General features: G+C 42.6%; 1 protein-coding gene across 3 annotated transcripts; it reads right to left on the bottom strand.

Moving 5' to 3' along the window:
- PRPF39 (pre-mRNA processing factor 39) lies at nucleotides 1–14,250 on the bottom strand. 3 transcript variants are annotated; one of them, XR_013587571.1, is made up of 15 exons: nucleotides 14,128–14,250; nucleotides 10,948–11,651; nucleotides 10,662–10,787; nucleotides 9,670–9,788; nucleotides 9,029–9,196; nucleotides 8,431–8,671; nucleotides 7,588–7,695; nucleotides 6,624–6,788; nucleotides 6,022–6,148; nucleotides 5,468–5,736; nucleotides 4,886–5,070; nucleotides 4,646–4,706; nucleotides 4,375–4,455; nucleotides 3,130–3,322; nucleotides 1–1,135 (listed from the first exon to the last, which is right to left on the bottom strand). XR_013587571.1 is itself a non-coding variant. In XM_078608509.1 (14 exons), exons 1-14 carry the CDS (start codon nucleotides 14,210–14,212, stop codon nucleotides 1,052–1,054), a joined length of 2,655 nt encoding a protein of 884 aa, XP_078464635.1. In that variant the 5' UTR covers nucleotides 14,213–14,250; the 3' UTR covers nucleotides 1–1,051. The 3 variants fall into 3 exon arrangements, 2 of the variants coding, with proteins under 2 accessions (XP_078464635.1, XP_078464636.1); XM_078608509.1 differs by lacking the exon at nucleotides 4,646–4,706; XM_078608510.1 differs by lacking the exons at nucleotides 1–1,135; nucleotides 3,130–3,322 and having other exon boundaries at nucleotides 4,616–4,706.
- Between the last annotated feature and the right edge of the window lie 4,260 nt (nucleotides 14,251–18,510).

Raw genomic sequence — 18,510 nt, 5'->3', positions numbered from 1 at the left:
CAAGCTTACTCAAATGACACAATTTTATTGAAAACACTTTCATGTTACATTTATTATATAAGTTTGACTACCAGCCAAAGCTATAAAAAAATGCACATTTACCAACTCGGGGGAGAGCTTAACAAGAGGCAGTAGTGAACTCCTAACACCCACGTTTTTAATTCACCCATGGATTTCGTTCTGAATTATACTGGGAAAGTAAAATTTGCACTCATTGTTCAAATTTAAGTTGTAAATTCTTGCAGTGTGGAAGCCATACACATCTCCAACAGCAATGTGAACTGCGTAACAACTCAAAATGTGGCCAAAAACCACACAATTACACCACATTGCTATTGCACCTAAAGAAAATATAGCTAGTCAATTCTTGAGTGTGTATTTTCATAACTTGCAGTCTTTCAATTGTTTCTTTTGAACATTGAAAATGTCTACAATGGAAAGTGTAAAAATGTGCGGTTAATACTTTCAAAACAGTAGTAATGATGCAATTTGCACGCACTGGGGATTCATTTCCTAGTGATGTTTTTTTTTTACAGCATTATCATTGCATTTTTTGGCTCGTGCAGAGCCATCAACAAACGATGTTTATCATATAAATGATTTCCAGCATCCCCTTTGGATTTCCAACTAAACCAGAAATGGCAAAAGAGCCACAAGACACAACAGAGCAAGTCAATAATATTCCACAAAAGTACAAGCACAATGTTGTTCTTTTTTATTGACAGGAATAGAGCAAATTATTCACGAATTGTAAAATACAGATATAGTTGCTCTTCACTGGGCAAGTTCTATCCTAATTAAAAAATGTACTTTTATTCACCGGATCTTTATTGACTGCTCCATTTTCTTGAACATTTTACAACGTATAAACACAAGGACACACCCCGGCATGGGAATACAATTGAACACTTAACGCAAGTTCAATTACTCAAACGTGTGTGCATTCCCATACTGTCACTGCCCCTATGGAGTGGTAGAAAGTCATAAAAAAAACATGACTTATAACACAGAAGAACTTAGCAAACAACGTCTTTGCCCCCTCTCGAGTCGTTTAAGAGGGTGGGTAGTACTGCCCGTAGTTCCATGGGTTGTGGTAGTTCTGGTAGCTTCCTGGGTAGTTTTGGTAGTTGTAATGCTGTGGGCACATTGCATTACAAAAGGTACAGTCAACTGGGGCCACAACAACAACAACATATCATGTAATTAGTATTTTTAAAGACAAAAAAATATCGCTTCCTGTGATTGGGCTATCCTACACGAGTTTGCAGATTTAATATAAAACATTTTGAATTTGTAGCCAGGTATTCCACCAAAACACTCGGCCAGTGAAATTCTAATCTCTCAAGACCATGATGGTAGGCAACCCGGGACATGCAATCTACATACATCTACAAGCGCTGTGTCAAACTAAATACAAGGCTAAACAAATTACCCACAATTACACAAGTAACACTGAGCTCCGTAGATTGGATGGAATAGTGATCCACACACAGCACTACGAACCCGAGTTTGATTCCTGGCCACGGATAATATCAGTGGCGAGTGATATCTAGAGATCACTAGCTGGAAGTACCCGGCACGTTGCCCGGGAGAAAAATACATTTAAAAACTTATCTTTAAAACATAACATATACATACACAAGTACTAAGCTATTGTGAAAGACCGGCGTTCCCTTTGACCATTTGTCCATCAACAAAATAATAAGAGGCTTGAAGAAGTCCTGAATCCAAAAGTAATAGAAAGTGGCGGGTAAAAAGTTGATCTAAAAGGTTTCCGAAAAATGTCGACATCCCCACCACCTCCATCAAAAAATATTTTTACACCCCCCCTCATATATACCTACACACCCTACATACAATAGTGAGTAGCATCTAATGACTATTGTAGTATCTGGCTCTACAGTAGTATCTATTGACCCTACAGTAGTATTAAACTCTACATTAGGATCTGCTGACTTTATAGTAGTATCAACCAACTCTATAGTAGTAAACACTGGCTCTACAACAGTATCTCATGACTATAGTGGTATATACTGACTCTAGTCGTATCTGTTGACTCTATAGTCGTATCCACTCACTATGGTAGTATCTGCTGACGCTATACCAGTATCTACTGACTCTATAGTCGAATCTACCCACTCTGCAGCAGTATATACTGACTATAGTATCTACTGACTGTACTATTATCTACCGACTCTACGGTCGTAACAACCAACTATGGAAGTAACTACGAACTCTACAGTAGCATCTACTGACCGTAGTCGTATTTACTGACCGTAGTAGTATCTGCTTACTCTGTAGCAGTATTTGCTTACTCTACAGTAGCCTCTACCGACTCTGCAGTAGTATCTACCGACTCTATAATAATAGTAGATAGACTCTATAGCAGTAGCGACTAACTCTACAGTAGTCTATACCGACTATAGTAATATCTACTAACTCTATAGTAGTATATACAGACTCGATAGCAGTATCTACTAGCACAATAGTACGTACTGGCTGTAGTAGTAGCTACTTTCACTACAGGAGTATGTACTGGCTGTAGTAGTAGCTATACTAACTCTATAGCAGTGTATACTGGCCATAGTAGTAGGTACACAAACTCTATATTCTTTGCTTCTTTCGATAAAGTCACGTAGATAAAAAAAAAGTGAATACAAATAACAAATATAATATTAAAAAGCCCATTAATGTAGACTGTAGCCTGGTTATTAAGTTTGGTGAGTGTACTGGCAGTCTATAATGTAGACTGTAGCAATGGTTAAGCTGGGTGAGTGTACTGGCAATCTATACCTCAGTTAAGGCTACAGTCTACACTAGATGGAAAAGGGGTGTACATTTTTTTTTTTATTTACGACTGTTGCATAAGACAGCAGCTCGTTTCTTAGTTTGCTAATTTGTTCCCGATATCTTTCTACTAGTATCCACGATCAATATTTGTCTCTTTCATATTGCTTAGAGTAACAACAGTATGGGAGGATGCTTACTTGGTTCACTAAATGTGGAAAATGTAACTTTTAGTGACAAATAATTTTGGGATGAGCCTGCCCTCTAATTTCTCAATAACAATGGAGCCGAGTATTTCCACGTGAAGTCCGCTGGTTCACGGCGACACATTGTGGCGCTCACCTGGTACCAGTTGCTGTAGTTGTAGGCCGCCTGGGCGACGTTGGGGTCAGCTGGATGCTGCATGGGGAGGGGTGCGGGTGCTGCTGCTGCCGCTGCCGCCGCCGCCGCCGCCGCCGGGTTCAAATGCGCTGCAATTACCGGGGCGGCCACCGGCTCTTCCAGCCGGAACCTCTTCTCCTCCGGCTCCTCGGCACTTAGGCAACACCAGATTTTGATATTGTCATCGGTTTGTAATAAAAAAAGAATTGCCCAACTTGACACATCTACCCAAAGCAGAAATTGCACGTGAAAAAAATGTCGTGGTTGTTTTTCTAGGTATGATGCTTGAATTAGCTTATTCTTACAATCACAATTATGCGTCAAATTTGTTGTGTTAAAATAACTTGATATGCAAATATTACATAATTAGGATATTGTGGGAGTAATTAACCAGATGGCGAGACACTAGAATAAAATCAATTCTTGAATTGTCGGGGTAGTAAATTATTACATGCCGATTACGTATGGTTAAAAACGTTTGGATAGATTATTTCTTTAAATCAAAGCAAGTCATCCTCATCACAACCATAAACGGTGTTATGACTACTATAATGAGCCAAGAATGTCTGTCTGTGTGTAACGCATGTGACGTCACTCCACATGCTGCACCCCCCCCTCATTAATATTCATGAGCGGGTGGATTTTTACATTCACGCAGAACGTCGAGCGGAAATACTTTTTTTCTGCAAATTCGCTTTAAGTTTCACGTTTTGTTATTAAAAGTGAATCTAATAAATAATTCTAAGCAGCAACAAAGTGGATTTGGTGTCTTTATTTCTTCAGCACTTCAGACAAAAGTTAAGTCTAATTTATGCTTCTACATTATGGTAAAATAGACATTTCTCAGTGATTTTCCAGATATTGTATTGATTTCCAATTAATTTCAACCCCTGCGACCGAAAGCAGAAGATAATAAAGTATCAGAGCAGTGAATTTGAACAAATTGAAGGTCAGTTATATACAGCGCTACAGTGACATGAAGTGGGGTGTTTTATGACGTAGTTTTGTGCCAAATTAACTGCCATTAATAGTGCTACAGTGAAATGCAGTTAAGTGTTTGATGACATACTTTTGTGCAAGATGTACTGCCATTAAATTTACACAAGATACAATGATACTTTGCTAAAAAAAATTGTAATATTACAGCTTCCGTCCTAGGACGGGCAAAAGACTAGTCAAAACATAAAACACAAAGGTTTCTCTTACCCATTCTCAGTTGGGGCTCTCTTCTTTGCAGTGGAATGTTGTCTTAGAAGTACTTGATGTTCATCGTAGGCAGCTAGCAACCTGCATAAATGGCATGAAAACAGCGAAGCATAAAAACTAGTGCAGAACACGCAAGCCACTCAACGTCGCTACAAACGGTGCAGGAAGGGAGGAAAAAAAAAATTTGACGGCATGAAAATGGGGGCGCTCGCCTTTGCCAAAATAAAAAGGTGACCATTACCCACAAAAGGCTGGCTCAGCCCTTTAGTACCTTTTCCAGCATGCCTCGGCCACCCACAGCATGTGTTCTGTGCAGAAACATCAAGCCTAGTCTAGTGACGGCAGGATAAGGGAGAAAACACATCAATTACACCCACCAGCTCTCATTGGCACACAAAAGCACAGGCTTTTTTTTTCTAAATTCCCAATAATGCATGCAAGACTGGGAAATGGTTTTACGCGCCTCTGCTTGTGAGGGAAGCCCTCGGATTGGAGTGTCAGGAATGCTCACTTTTTCACGTCCATGCTGAAGTCTTCCAGGAACTCCACTTTGCGCTGGGAGAAGGTGATTTTTGTTTCCATGGACAAATCGCTGCTCTGCACCTTCTCAAAACAGGCCATAATGTGCTCTTCATTGACTGCAATATCACCACTGAACTCCAGCTCCAGAAGATTCAGGTAAATCTTTGTGTTCATCTGAATTCAAGGGCACAGAGAGCAATAACATGAAATTAGTGTGCGATATCCTTGCAATTCTTCACTTACAAGTTTGCATAATTAGCTGTTAAAATGGCATATACAGTAAACCCTTGGATTGCGAGCATAATTCGTTCCGGGAACGTGTCTGTAATCCAAAGCACTCGTATATCAGTTGTGATCACGTGACGCTCGGCAGACAAAGCGAATACACGTACTACTCGTATTGTAAGACCTCGCTCGTTTATCAAATTAATATTTATTTTAAAATGTTGCTCGTCTTGCAAAACACTCGCAGACCAAGTTACTCGAAATCCAAGGTTTTACTGTAACCTAAAGATGAATTACATGCGTCAACACAGTTGTAAAAACAGGTCAAGTAACAAGACAACCTTACCGAATCCTTTTCGATGGCATCGAGTAGAACCTTGCGTGCTTTCTCCACGGTTTTCTCCACCTTGGCGAGCATGCGCGTCAGCTTGATGGCATAAAAGGAGGCCATTTCTGGGGTCTTGGCGCCTTCCATGGCCTCCCGTAGCAGAGTCTCGGCAGCGCTGAAGTTGCCCTGCCGGCGCTCGAGGCTCACACGCCGCAGGCGAACCATCGCGAGCCCAGGTAGAGACTCCTCCAGCGAGCGCAGCACTCGGCGTGCCTCGTCCAGGTTACCTACAGGCACGCACACAGAGGGGGTGTTCAGCGACCGTGGTGCGATAATGCTGTCTTGAGAAGACAACTAAAAACATTTCATGGCTCCTTTTGACTTAAGAAAAGTGGACTTTGGCAGGACGTGTCACTCAAACAGATGAGGGCCGGTAGGCGAGGATGACAAGTTTGAATTATTGAACCAAACGTGTTTCCAGATTGTATTTGCATGGCTCACTTGTAGGGCATGTCAATGTTAAAAAATGTCACGAAACACAAGGTCGCTGTTACGTGCAACTCCTCCCTTACCCTGCTGCTCCTCGAACGCTGCCCACAGCAGATGGATGTTGTGCTTCTTTGGCAAGTGAATCATGCAGGCGCGCCTGAACACGTTCTGCACGCCCTCCAAACTGTGTTCTTCCATGTACTTTGCATACTGCAAGGCAAGCACACGACAGTGAAACATTATAGATTTGAAACACGACGCTGCTGTAAACAGTACCTCAAACAGTGCTCCTGTGACCTTAATAGCACCAATCAGTTTAATTTACTCGTTGCTGCTGTTCAAACAAATGTGTATATACTAATAACTAGATATATGCTGCATGCATACACAATCGTTAGCACACCTATCAATTCAAATGATGGGTGTGTTAACATTTGTGTGCCTACTACTTTCACTTGGGTAAAATGATCCAGAAATGCAATTGCAGAAATACAGACCAGACCATTCACCACTGACAATCTATTTGTGAAGCACTGTAAATTCTGAATATCGAACGGATGGCATGGAAACAGTCCACCACACATCCAATGAAGCAATTTCCTGGCCAACTGATCTGCACATAAGATTTCTAAAGCTGCAAACTCATCCAGCCATGTGCAAGCAAATCTGATTGTAAAACACTCACCTTGATCCAGAACTCCTCGTAAAGGGCACACGCGATGACACAGCGCTCGAAGAGGACGACCACACGCTCGTGGGTGCCGTTGTCAATCTCAAAGTCGAGGTACTCCTTCCAGTTCTTCAGCTGTGCCCTCTCCAGTGGCTTTACGTGGAAGTACGGTCGCTTGATCTGCATAACGACGCACACAGGTCAGTCGGTGCAAGCCAAACGGTGACCAGGTAGTGAAAACATCCTTCAAAAGGTTTATACACACGTTAAATCATGCACGGGTATTTCTAACGAGCGATGTTCGCAAAAACGACGGCTTGTCAACAAATGTGAGTACTTTTATGAAAAACTAGCAGTTTATGACAACTTTCGTCACATTTATCATCACACTTTACAGGAGGAAATTTACTAAGGTCATGGATGATGAAATCAAAAATTGTAAGCGTTAAATGTGAGATAAAGCAATTTGCAAACTAGGCTGACCCTTTCCTATGAGGATAAAACAATCCACCGCCCCTTAACAGGTGGCAAGCCAGAACAGTTGTCGGACTTAAAATTCAATAGATTTGACAATCTTCTTGGTTCTTTCGGTAAAGTCACGTAGAAGGAAAATATTAAAAATAAAACATAATAAAATAATTCTCACGACGTTTCGGCCACAACGCAAGCAGCCGTCTTCAGGTGGAGAACAGGTCTGTCAAGACTCTGTCTACTTGTCTGTCATGACTGTCTACTTGACAGACCTGTTCTCCACCTGAAGACGGCTGCTTGCGTTGTGGCCGAAACGTCGTGAGAATTATTTTATTTTTATTATTTTCCTTCTACGTGACTTTACCGAAAGAACCAAGAAGATGAATCCCTGCAGTCACGAAAGCTTTAAATCGAGATTTGACAATGTTCGAAATTTCAGATTCCTAGCCATTCCCAAATATCACTAATACACCAAGTTGTGATCGTCTACATGCAGTATATCACTTACCCCTTCCTCGAAGGTCCACCGCTTGCTAACCTCCTGTTCATTCTGGAAGAAAATATCTTGCCGCGTGCCAATAATTCTCTCTCGTAGCTTTTCCGTCTCTGCATCCACCTGGAAAACACCAATATTTGTTGTTATTGCCATGTCATAAACTATTTCACGAGATAAAATGCGTTTTCCTGGTCTGATGGACATCGAATATGCACATGTTCAGCTCAGCAAATCGCATCTGTTACTAAAGCACCACAGCCAATAACATAAAATGCCAGCAACCCCACAGCAAGACATGAACAACCATTCCGTATTCTTTACAATAGCCGACATTGAACCATTCACCCACTCGAGAAATTCAAAGAATCGTCACGACTCGCAGATCAAGAATATATTGATTTTAGTTACCATCTCATTTGAAGTTTACATTTTGTTTGTTTTATCCTAAATGTAAAATTCACATAAGTATATATTTTACATATATTATTCTCACACATATTCAACATATCTTTAGTATAATGGGTTTTAATCGTTAAATATATGCATCATTAGATGCCTAGTGCTAAAGTTATTGTAGATCGGTAGAAATGCTCAACTTCTTTCACACCGTACATAGCCAACTGTGCTAATTGGAGGTGCATAGCGGTTGTTACAAGGGTTGTTTAACCATACTTATGCACTGGCTATCACATGTTTAAAGTAGGGGCTACAGACATGGCAGATTATACAACACCCCGTTTATAAGTGGCTTGCTATCAAAGCACCAACTGCTCGAGTGCAAATACCACCCATAAAACGAGGGTAAAATCCCTTCCACGGCGGTGGGCGGTTTTTCTAGAACTTATTAGAACCCACCTTGACTTCCACATTTTCAACCTCCATCCCAGGTGGCTGGTCATCTCCAGGGGGGCCTTCGATGCCAGGCGGTGCATCCCCCCCACTGGAGACACCCACGTCTTCGTCGTCTTCCTCAACTCCCCCGACTCCTTGTTCCCCGGCCTCAAGTCTGCTCGACACCAACTGTGCACGCAGCTTAAGGAACTCGTCCGTTGACAAGATGTCTTTAGGCTGGTGGTTGTTCACGTGTTCCTTGAACCTACGTGGCAATCGCAAACAAATCAGTGTACAGGTGGCAGGGTGGCTGAAGAGCTCCGAACTGGCACTGAGGTCACGCGTTGCAATCCAGGCAGCCATCTGCTATTAAAGAACCCAATTTAATGGTAACAAGTTGATCTCTTTGGATGATCACCAATGACTGCAAATAAACAAGCACATCCAAATAGGATACATGTTGTGTATTTGGACATTTAGACAATCATTCATTTACACAAAGCCATTTGAAAAATATTTTGCTGAAAATGAAAAAAAAAGAACAGCAATTTAAACGGCTCTGAGCACGCAGCCACACAAAAAAACAAGGCAAGGGTGTGACACGGACTGCAAAACAACTCACTTGTCAAAGTGGTGGCTATAGAGCTGTGTTGGGATGTTCAGCACCATGTCATACACGGCTGTCACCTCCCTCAGGCGGATATTCTCCCTCTCCCACGAGATGAACATTTCCCAAAGTTTGTCCGAGCGAAAGTCTGTTCCTGCTGCCGCGACGGCCAACTCGAAAAGGCTGCAGGGTTTGAAAGTCAACACAAGCATCGTGATTGCAACTGTTTCCCTGTACTCTGAAACCACACATTCTATTTAAAAGATTTGAATCAAGACAAATCTCCCATATTGTTAACATATACCCTGGCTGTGTCTTAAGATTATCCAGCATGGGTCTGTAACTTTGTCCATATACTTTCAAGTTAAGGCCAAAGGAGTCTTTATGGACCTCTAAGGACATCACCCTTATGCATTTTAACATGCAAGTAGGGCGACATCACTACAATGTTCTACAGCTGACCGTGATTTCAAAGGCTTGCCATCTTATTAACGATCTTCAAACTCATGGCAGACAGTTTAAAGTGCAAATTTAAATAAAGTTACGTGTGGCAGTTGTGCACATACAATGATAAAATAGAACATTACACGAGTATGTTTTTACACGAGTCCTTAGGTACAACTTGCATTTACATTAAAAACACATTTTATGCACACCTTCGAATCTTCGAGACGGTTTCAGGGCAGTCTGGGTCGAGCAACTCAATCTCAAAGTTAATGTAGTGTATCCAGAGGTCCACGCTGAGGGGTATGGCCTGCAAACCACGTCTAAACACCTACACACAAAGAGGAAAGGGTTACAGAAATGGGCCAGAAAGTTAATAGCCCACCATCCTCAAGAGCACATAGCCATATATCGCCTTCCCAAAGCCAGGACCGCAAATTTGTTTCTGCTCAGGAATTGTGTTTGAATATTCCAGCATTACCATGCTTGCGCAGGTTGGAAATACATCACAATGCTCAGCTCTCCCCTTGTATTCTTGTACTCTTCAAGACGTCCAGCATAGCTCATCGAAGGGGGGTAGGATGTGGGGGGCTTGGGATACAGACCATAAGGCATAGACCCATTAGAGTATCACCACCATAAAACCATGTACCTCTTTTCGAAATGGACTGGTGGCATAAAAATTAAACCGGCAAACGCATCGTATGGTTGAAATTTGAACGCAGCAAACACACCTATTAAGAAAGTTGAAATTAGCCAATTAGGCACAGTGAGAGCAAGACAGCCCTGGCCTAATCAAATGGTAGCTACTGGCAAACTTGCTGCACCCCACAGCTGGTTAAAGCTGCGGTGCCACCTGTTGAAAGACAGAGAACATGTTAGCAGTACAACATGAAGACAAAATGCAACACTGGCGCGAATCAGACAGCAGATCCTAAAAACAGAAGTCATGTTGAAAGGGAGCATGCGTTGCAAGTTCAAAAGGCTTACACGGGGGTAGCCAAAGTGCCAAATTTTAAGTATTACTGTCCATCAATTGTGGCTTCCACTTTTAAAGGAACTTGAGTGAATTTGGGCAAGGACTTATGAAACAAGCAACGCTATGTTTGTGGAGTAAAGTCCATGCCACCACCGAGAACGCCTCTGGCTCTACGATCTCGGTAAAGGCATGTCCCCGTTGCCGAATGGGCCATCCGAATCTCACCTCCTCTGCCTGCTTCACGTTGCCAAAGCGCTTTTCCAGATCTGCATACTTCTTCCAGTAGCCGTAGCAGTACGGGTAACGCATGAAAAACTCATCAAATGCCTTTCTTGCAGCCCACACATGGTTCTGTAGCAACAAGAAAAATATAAAAAGTTAATGTTGTACCATAACTGTCACAAATCTGAATGTCAAATATGAATAATACATTTTACAAGAATGTTAACATTAAAAAAATTATAATAATAAAACCATGAACATAAAAACAGCCAAGAACACACGGCCTTACCTCCTGCTCAATGTACTGCAACAGGTATGTCCACCCAGTGAAGTCCTGTGGGTTCTCCTCTACGGCCTTCCAGTACTTGTCAAACTCTGGTGGGAAAGGTGGAATCTCCTCCTCTGGGTCGTAAAAAGACGAGTCCCCCACCACCGTCGAATTCCTCTCTGCACTCACTACAGCTGCACCCTCGGTCTCAGCAACTTGAGGGGGCACTTTGCCCTCTTCCTGTCCTAAGACAGAACCCGCATTCACGTTATTCGCTTCCGTGCTCAACATCTCTGCTGGCACTTTGTCCTGTGTATCCATAGAGTCCCATTTATCACCAGCAATTTCTGTCATCCCTTCTGGAGCATTTTGCACAGGTAAAGAAGATCCTTGCTTATTGTCAGCAGAATAAATTGTTGGCTTGGCAATGCTGTCCACAGGACACGACAAAACGTGCCCACCGTCTTCGGCTGCTTTTGCCAACTCCGTCGGAACGGGTGCGAGAAATTCTGGGACTTGTTCATCATAAGCTGCGTCCATCATGTCCACACCGTAGTCCACCAGTGGCCGTTGCTTCTCTTCAGATACAAACGTGTGATTTGTATTGGAATCTCCATTGCTCCAGTCAGCCCCAACTTTATTTTCCGTTAATTTAAGTTTGGTCGTCGATGGGTTTGGAACACCATCCAGCTGCTCATAATCAGCAATCTGCATGTTGGCAGGATCTGAGGAGCAAGTATCAAAGAGTGAGGTTACTTCACGAATACGTAGCAAGCAAACAGATGTGAATAAGGCAGTACAACCTGTGCACTAGGGTTTTAATGCCAAGCCCAATATAAGCCAGCACTTGGCAAACACCAAGCCGGATCCTAATGGGAGGCATGACTAACCACGGTCAACAATTCTGAGCTCGTCACTATTTATAAGAAGCCAGGCTTCTTAGCGACTTGTCTTCAAGCTTGCCTGACCTTTTAAAACGAGTAATTGCTTACAAAATGTCAGTAAAAACAAACATCACTGAACCTTAATGTAACCCACTGATCACATGAAAGACTTTAATGTCTTTTTTAAAAATCCTTTGTCCACAAAAGGCATACAGTAATGCATCCTCGCTTTGTACACGACTTTGTATAACGCTGAGAACACATACCACTTGGATTGAAAGTAACAGCACACTTTCCACAACCACTAGAGTATTTGCATAGAATTAAAGTATAGACCGAGCTTGACAGGCATATAAAAAACAAGATCCTTGGGAATTCAATGGGGAGTTCATACATTGATGCACTTTGCCGAATGGGACCATTATAGCTTGATGCAACTGCTCTTCCATTTATTGTGGGCTTTGCAGTTGCATCCAAAGGTCGGCGACTTAATAACCCGAGAGCCAGACAGTAAATGTTGAGAGTTGACCACTGAGAATCACAGTACACGGAGGGATCTAACAAGACGAAATGGTGAGGTGTGGTGGCACCGATGGTATTCTGTGATAACCTCTTGACATTGACTTGTTCTTCACCCTAACAGTGTGTGTGTATAATAGGGTTGGAAAAATACTAAACCTGTCAACTTGATTAAATGCATCCAGGCTTAAACTTGAAATACAATGCTTAGGGTTTGTCGAGTAAGGCTTGTTAATATTTAATCGGAGGCCATACGCCTAAGCTTTTCAATATTAACTCCGTTTCCATATGCGTTTAAGCATAACAAATACATATTTTTGCACGCGATAATTGTGGGCGTTTTAAAATTAAATACGTAACTTTTAATGAACTAAAATCAATGCTTATGCCACATGCATAGAATTGTAGGTCTAAGAATCAGAGGTGTGGACTCGAGTCATGTGACTTGGACTCGAGTCAGACTCGAGTCATGAATTTGATGACTTGCGACTCGACTTGGACTTGCATAACAATGACTTTGTCCCACCTATGAGATGTGGACTCGAGTCATGTGACTTGGACTCGAGTCAGACTCGAGTCATGAATTTGATGACTTGCGACTCGACTTGGACTTACATAACAATGACTTTGTCCCACCTATGCTAAGAATATACTGTATTAGCAAGGATTCAAACTCCGTATAATTAACCACGGTTGTTCAGAAAATGACTGAAACGCCAAGCGGCCAGTTGATAACTGCACTAACAACGGTGTTTGGATTAGAGAAACCTTTTAGCCATGTTAGCTTCTAAATGCACCACTATGGCCAAAAGGAACCGATTCCCGAATGCAATAATCGACCCATGGAGGGGGCGAATTCTCGCAAACCTACTTTACCGGAATGTCAAAACTCAAAATATATTTTACATTCACCAAACACGCATCGTGCCAGGCCGTAAAAATGAGACGACACAAGGCAGAGGAGACAGTACAAACGAGACGAAACATACAGGAGGACTGGCAGTAAAGATGATGATTTCTTTTAGCCAATTAAGTGCTACACGAGCAGTAGGCAAATCAGGCAAGATAATAAATGCCGGACAGCACGAAGCGACTCAGCAATTCTGGAATACACGCGGAAGTTCGCGACCATGCCTCATACAGAAGTACCCCGCCAACGCTCCTTATTGCAACACGTGGCCCCTAATAAAACAAACAATATCAAGCAATTGATATGTTTACAATAATGTTCATGAATGAAACTTGTTACATCACGCTGCGGAATCGATTTCATCATCATCCCTTCATGGTCGATACATTAACTACCATTTTGTGAGGTCAACAGTGGATGCAGTAGAAATGTGGAATTTCTCACCGCATGCCACTCCAATGAGCAGTTAAGACGATTGCATTCGCTCGTTAAGGCCGTTTAATGTGTTTATTTCAGATAAACGTCTTTAACGTAGAACGCCTCAAAGTACGAAGCAGTAACGTGAAATGCGGCCTGCGTACTGTACACACCCCATAGGTTAAAACGCACAGATACATCTCCAAAAAAAGACGCGGCGAGATTGTTATTACAATAACTTAAGCTACAGCAACAAGATCACAGTCGTCTGGCGGGCAACGACGACGCTCCCGCGCTTTCAACGCATCTCTCTTATTTTTTTTTACAGCGCGCCACGCAGGCAAATAGAAAGCCTCTCATGCGAAACACCCCACGCAGGGTGATGGCAGTGTGCGGGAAACAAAATATCCGACGTGCTAAACGAGCAACGTCCGTGCGCACCGTCTAAGAAGAAACGGCGAGCCGACAAACCTTGCGATGCCGGCAGATGCAACGGATTCGCGGCGCCGTCCCGTTCTCCCGCGGTGCCGAAGCCTCCTTCATCACTGGCCGCCATTTCACCGACGCAAGCTCCGACTGCGCATGCGCGGCTGATGAGCGTTTCCGGCGTAAAAGAGAATTACGTCACCGCACGCACCGGAAGTTGGTTGTTGGCGCCACTTTAATTAAAAGTTAAACTTTTTTTATTTAAACAAAATAAAATGACGCGGGCACCTTCGCGTTACAGCGTTGCGCATCGCTGCGCAGCACTGCAGGTAAAGAGCATATGCAAGCGGAACTTGTGCCCCTCATTATAATGGGATGCATAAAATATTGACCTTTTTGTGCTAACGACCTCGCCTGATACGCATGCGTAAGTGGGTTCGATCCCGACCCCTGCTGCCGTATATTTGTAGTATATTTTATATTATTTAATGTATTATTTTCTCTTTATACGTGACTTTACCGAAAGAACCAAATAGTTTATATTTGTAGTATGCGGTGTTTCTCTCCCAGTGGTCGCGTGGATATTTTTCTCCGAATTTAGACTCAACATTGCTCGTTTAGGGCGTTTTGGCTGCTGTAAATGTCCATATGGATAAGGGGCCGTCTGTAAGTGACGTCACGCACCTGGGGGGGGGGGGGTGTCACACATTTGTAACGATGTGTGACGAGGGGGGGGGGCGGTTTGAGAAATGTGACGTCACATCAAAATGCGCAACTTTAAATAAATATAGACAACACGTTCTACTTAATTAAATAGACTTTTTAATAAATGTTAAGTCCTCCAACATCAGAGTGCAGCGCCACATTAAATACGCACTACAATGACAATAGTTTCAAGCGATTTGAAGCATGTTTTATTTTTCGGGGGGGGGGCAGAGCTTTGTGACGTCATATTTGAGGGGGGGGGGGGTCCTGACTTTTTGTGACGCCGTGTGACGAAGGGGGGGGGGGTCAAAAATCGTAAAAAATCGCGTGACGTCATTTAAGGACGGCCCCTAAGCCACTTCGTTGAGCTATCATTTGTGTAGGCCAGGTCAATTATGGAAAATAACTACGCAGCTATATTCTTGGTTCTTTCGGTAAAGTCACGTAGAAGGGAAATAATAAAAGAAAATATTGTTTTCATTTTAACAAAATAAGAATAAAATATTTTTTCTTATTTTTTTTTAAATAAAAATATTTTTTTTGTTATTTTATAATTTCCCTTCTACGTGACTTTACCGAAAGAACCAAGAAGATGAATCCCTGCAGTCACGAAAGCTTTAAATCGAAAACTGGTAAAATAAAATAGCTTAGCTTAATGATGGAGTGCCCTTACCAATAACTGGTAAGCCAGCAGCATGAGATCCATCATGTTGTAACCGGCGTAGCTTTTTTGTAATTTAAATGGTTTTGCATCACATTGGTGTGGTAAGCTAGTAGGGTGATGGGACTGAAAGCTTGACACCCACAACATTTATAAAAAATATAGTAGTAGGTTTTTACCCTTTTAAAGTGGTACAAAACTGACACCTTTATTCAAGGCATCATGTTTGCAATAACCACAACACAAGTAGTCAAAAAAGCAAACAAAAAGAAGCAACTCTGATAATGATAATAATATGCACTGTCCTTGAAGTTGATTGGTCCACACCCGAGACGGCTTTCTTTAGAGCCTAGTCCCCATTGGTGTTGGACCAGATGACACCAGAAGGCGTACAACTCAAACACAGTGCAATATCAGAGTATTGAGAGCTCGGGGTAAGCATTTACACTATGAGATCTCTTTTACCAGTGGCAAAATATAGTAGTAGGTTTTTACCCTTTTAAACTGGTACAAAACTGACACCTTTATTCAAGGCATCATGTTTGCAATAACCACAACACAAGTAGTCAAAAAAGCAAACAAAAAGAAGCAACTCTGATAAAACTCATTCGTCAATAACACTGCTTTAATAACTAGATCACATTTTGATTTCAAGCTTTCGTGACTGCTGGGATTCATATTCTTGGTTCTTTCGGTAAAGTCACGTAGAAGGGAAATAATAAATATATTTATTATTATATATATTTGTATTATTTCCCTTCTACAGTACGTGACCGAAATAACCAAGAACATAGAGCACATTAATTTTGGCATTAACCGTCCCACCAATTAATGTGTGAAATATACTGTTTTACTCCAATAACTATCGTCTTAATTTACCAATCATACATTACTGGGCCAACTTAAGGTGCGTGACACTCCCAATTTACTTGTGTTTGTCAGTGAGAAAATTGGGTTACATTACACAGTATTTTACAGCTTGGAAATGTCTTATAAAGCTTCATGAACACTTGCATAGGGACTTTAACAAATCCGCTCCCCTCATGATTTAAAACAAATATTTAACGAATATAGCAGCCTCTAATGTAGGGGTGGGAACGTCCGGCCCAGCGAAATCATTTGGGTCTGGCCCTGCCAAGACAACCGCAGGCGGGACTCGACATTCAATAAATCTAGGAGCAAACCTGGAAAAGCAGTTGCGAGTAGCAACATCATCAATACCAGCTAACATCACACGCCTCACCAAAGAGAAGCAGTTCCAGCAATCACATTAGGGGTGAGGAGTTAATTAAATGTTTGACCAAATATAACAGGCGAATTTTTTAAGTTGATAATTTTGTATGGCCCGCGAATGATGTTGTAAATATCCAAATGGCCCTTGGCAGAAAAAAAGGTTCCCCACCCTTGCTCTCATGGCTAGGGGGGGGGAGAGTTTCGTAAACTCCCTGCTCAATCGGTTAGCATAAAAACATTTAAAGGTATCGCCCGTTTCCACTTGTGCCGCTGGACGGGAGGCGATGAGCAGAGCTTAGGGACTTCAACGCTGTCACCGTGGTCCCTGGCTTCCCGGGGAAAGAGAGGGTGGTCCAACCTTCACGATGTCACAGTTCATAGGTGCCCGAGGACACTCGCAAAAATTAACCCGTAAAAACAAAGTTTTTCACTATAAATCCTTTATATGCGTGGCATCGGGGCAGCTAGAGTCATCTCGTCCTCTGGCTTGAGATGGCTGCCACCTATGGGTCAGATGATTGTCTGGCAGCATTAAACAATTGGTAATTAAATATTTAAAATTTTCCCCTAAACAGTGTAAAATTTTGGAAATGTTTGTGTCACGAAAATGCAGTCACGCACAACGAGTCTGTGTGCAAAATGTCAGCTCGATTGGATCACGGGAAGTGGGTTCAAAAACGACCGAAAGATTTGCACGGTCCTAAGCAAGTGTAGAGGTGTAATTGTGTATGGGCGCGGATGGCTAACAAACACAAGGGGCGTGGTTAGGGCCGTACACAGAGGATGTGCTCACACCGACGTCCGCACCTGCATCCCCCACGGGCCCCTCCCGGGGGCCAAGTACTATAAAAGGTGGTGAGGTGGAGGGCTCGAGGTCGAGTATTAGCTTAAACCAGCGAAGACTGAAGACCAGCTAGAATAGGCCCCGGAGCTCCCCTGGCTCGCTGTCCTTGTCATGGCCGACCAGGGCAAGCCGGTGGCGTGGCCCCGAGAGCCCAGACTGACGTTCTTATAAGAGCCGGTCTGGAGACTCAGGGTGCCGGGATCCCAGCTTGACCAGGGCTGGGATAGGTAGCCTCCCCTAGCTCCGTAGTGGAGGACTTGGGCGTAGGTTGGTGGGGTTAGATGTTCTCCCTGTTAGACGAGTGAAGGGGACGATACCCCCTTAAGTACTGTGTGTACCCGTTACTGTGCACAAGTTGGTGTTAATAAATAAGCGTGCCTCCGACCCCGTCGTCAAAGCCTCCTGAATACTTACTACACAAGCAAGCGAACTTAATATAAAGGATTTAATATCCTGTTTGAGAATCAACCGTCCCAGCTTATTGCCGAATCATACACGCAATTTCAGAGTATTGTCGTGAGCTAAACTATAAATGTAATTGATGATCATACCCGTAATTTCAACGCAATTAATGCCACTGGCTGATTTTGGGCAGCCATTTCAGACGCTGGGAAATCATTCGTATCACGGGAGTGACTTATTTATTTTGATTGCATCAACCAATTGGGACATTGCGAGATATTTTTTCTCACCTTGTCAACGAAGATTTTTAATATTCAACCTTGAACGTACTCAGACGAACTTGCGTGCATGCCAGGATGTTGGTGGATACATTTTCCTTGTTATCAATACACTGACATGTCATTTTATGTAACTACAATACTGTAAAAAAGATACCCCATACGTAAAACTTTACATTTTAACCGAGGTCTCCTATGCAACTACTTCATGGGACCTCCTTTGCCACGCCTCTGGTCTAACACCGTTTGAGACGAGGCTCAAAAGAAAGCAGTCTCTGGTGTGGACCAATCAGTTTAAAGGACAA

Source organism: Lampetra planeri, chromosome 30 (genome assembly GCF_965212315.1).
Source record: "Lampetra planeri chromosome 30, kcLamPlan1.2.h2, whole genome shotgun sequence".
Taxonomy (NCBI): domain Eukaryota; kingdom Metazoa; phylum Chordata; class Hyperoartia; order Petromyzontiformes; family Petromyzontidae; genus Lampetra; species Lampetra planeri.
This window is presented reverse-complemented; position numbering and strand designations above follow the sequence as displayed.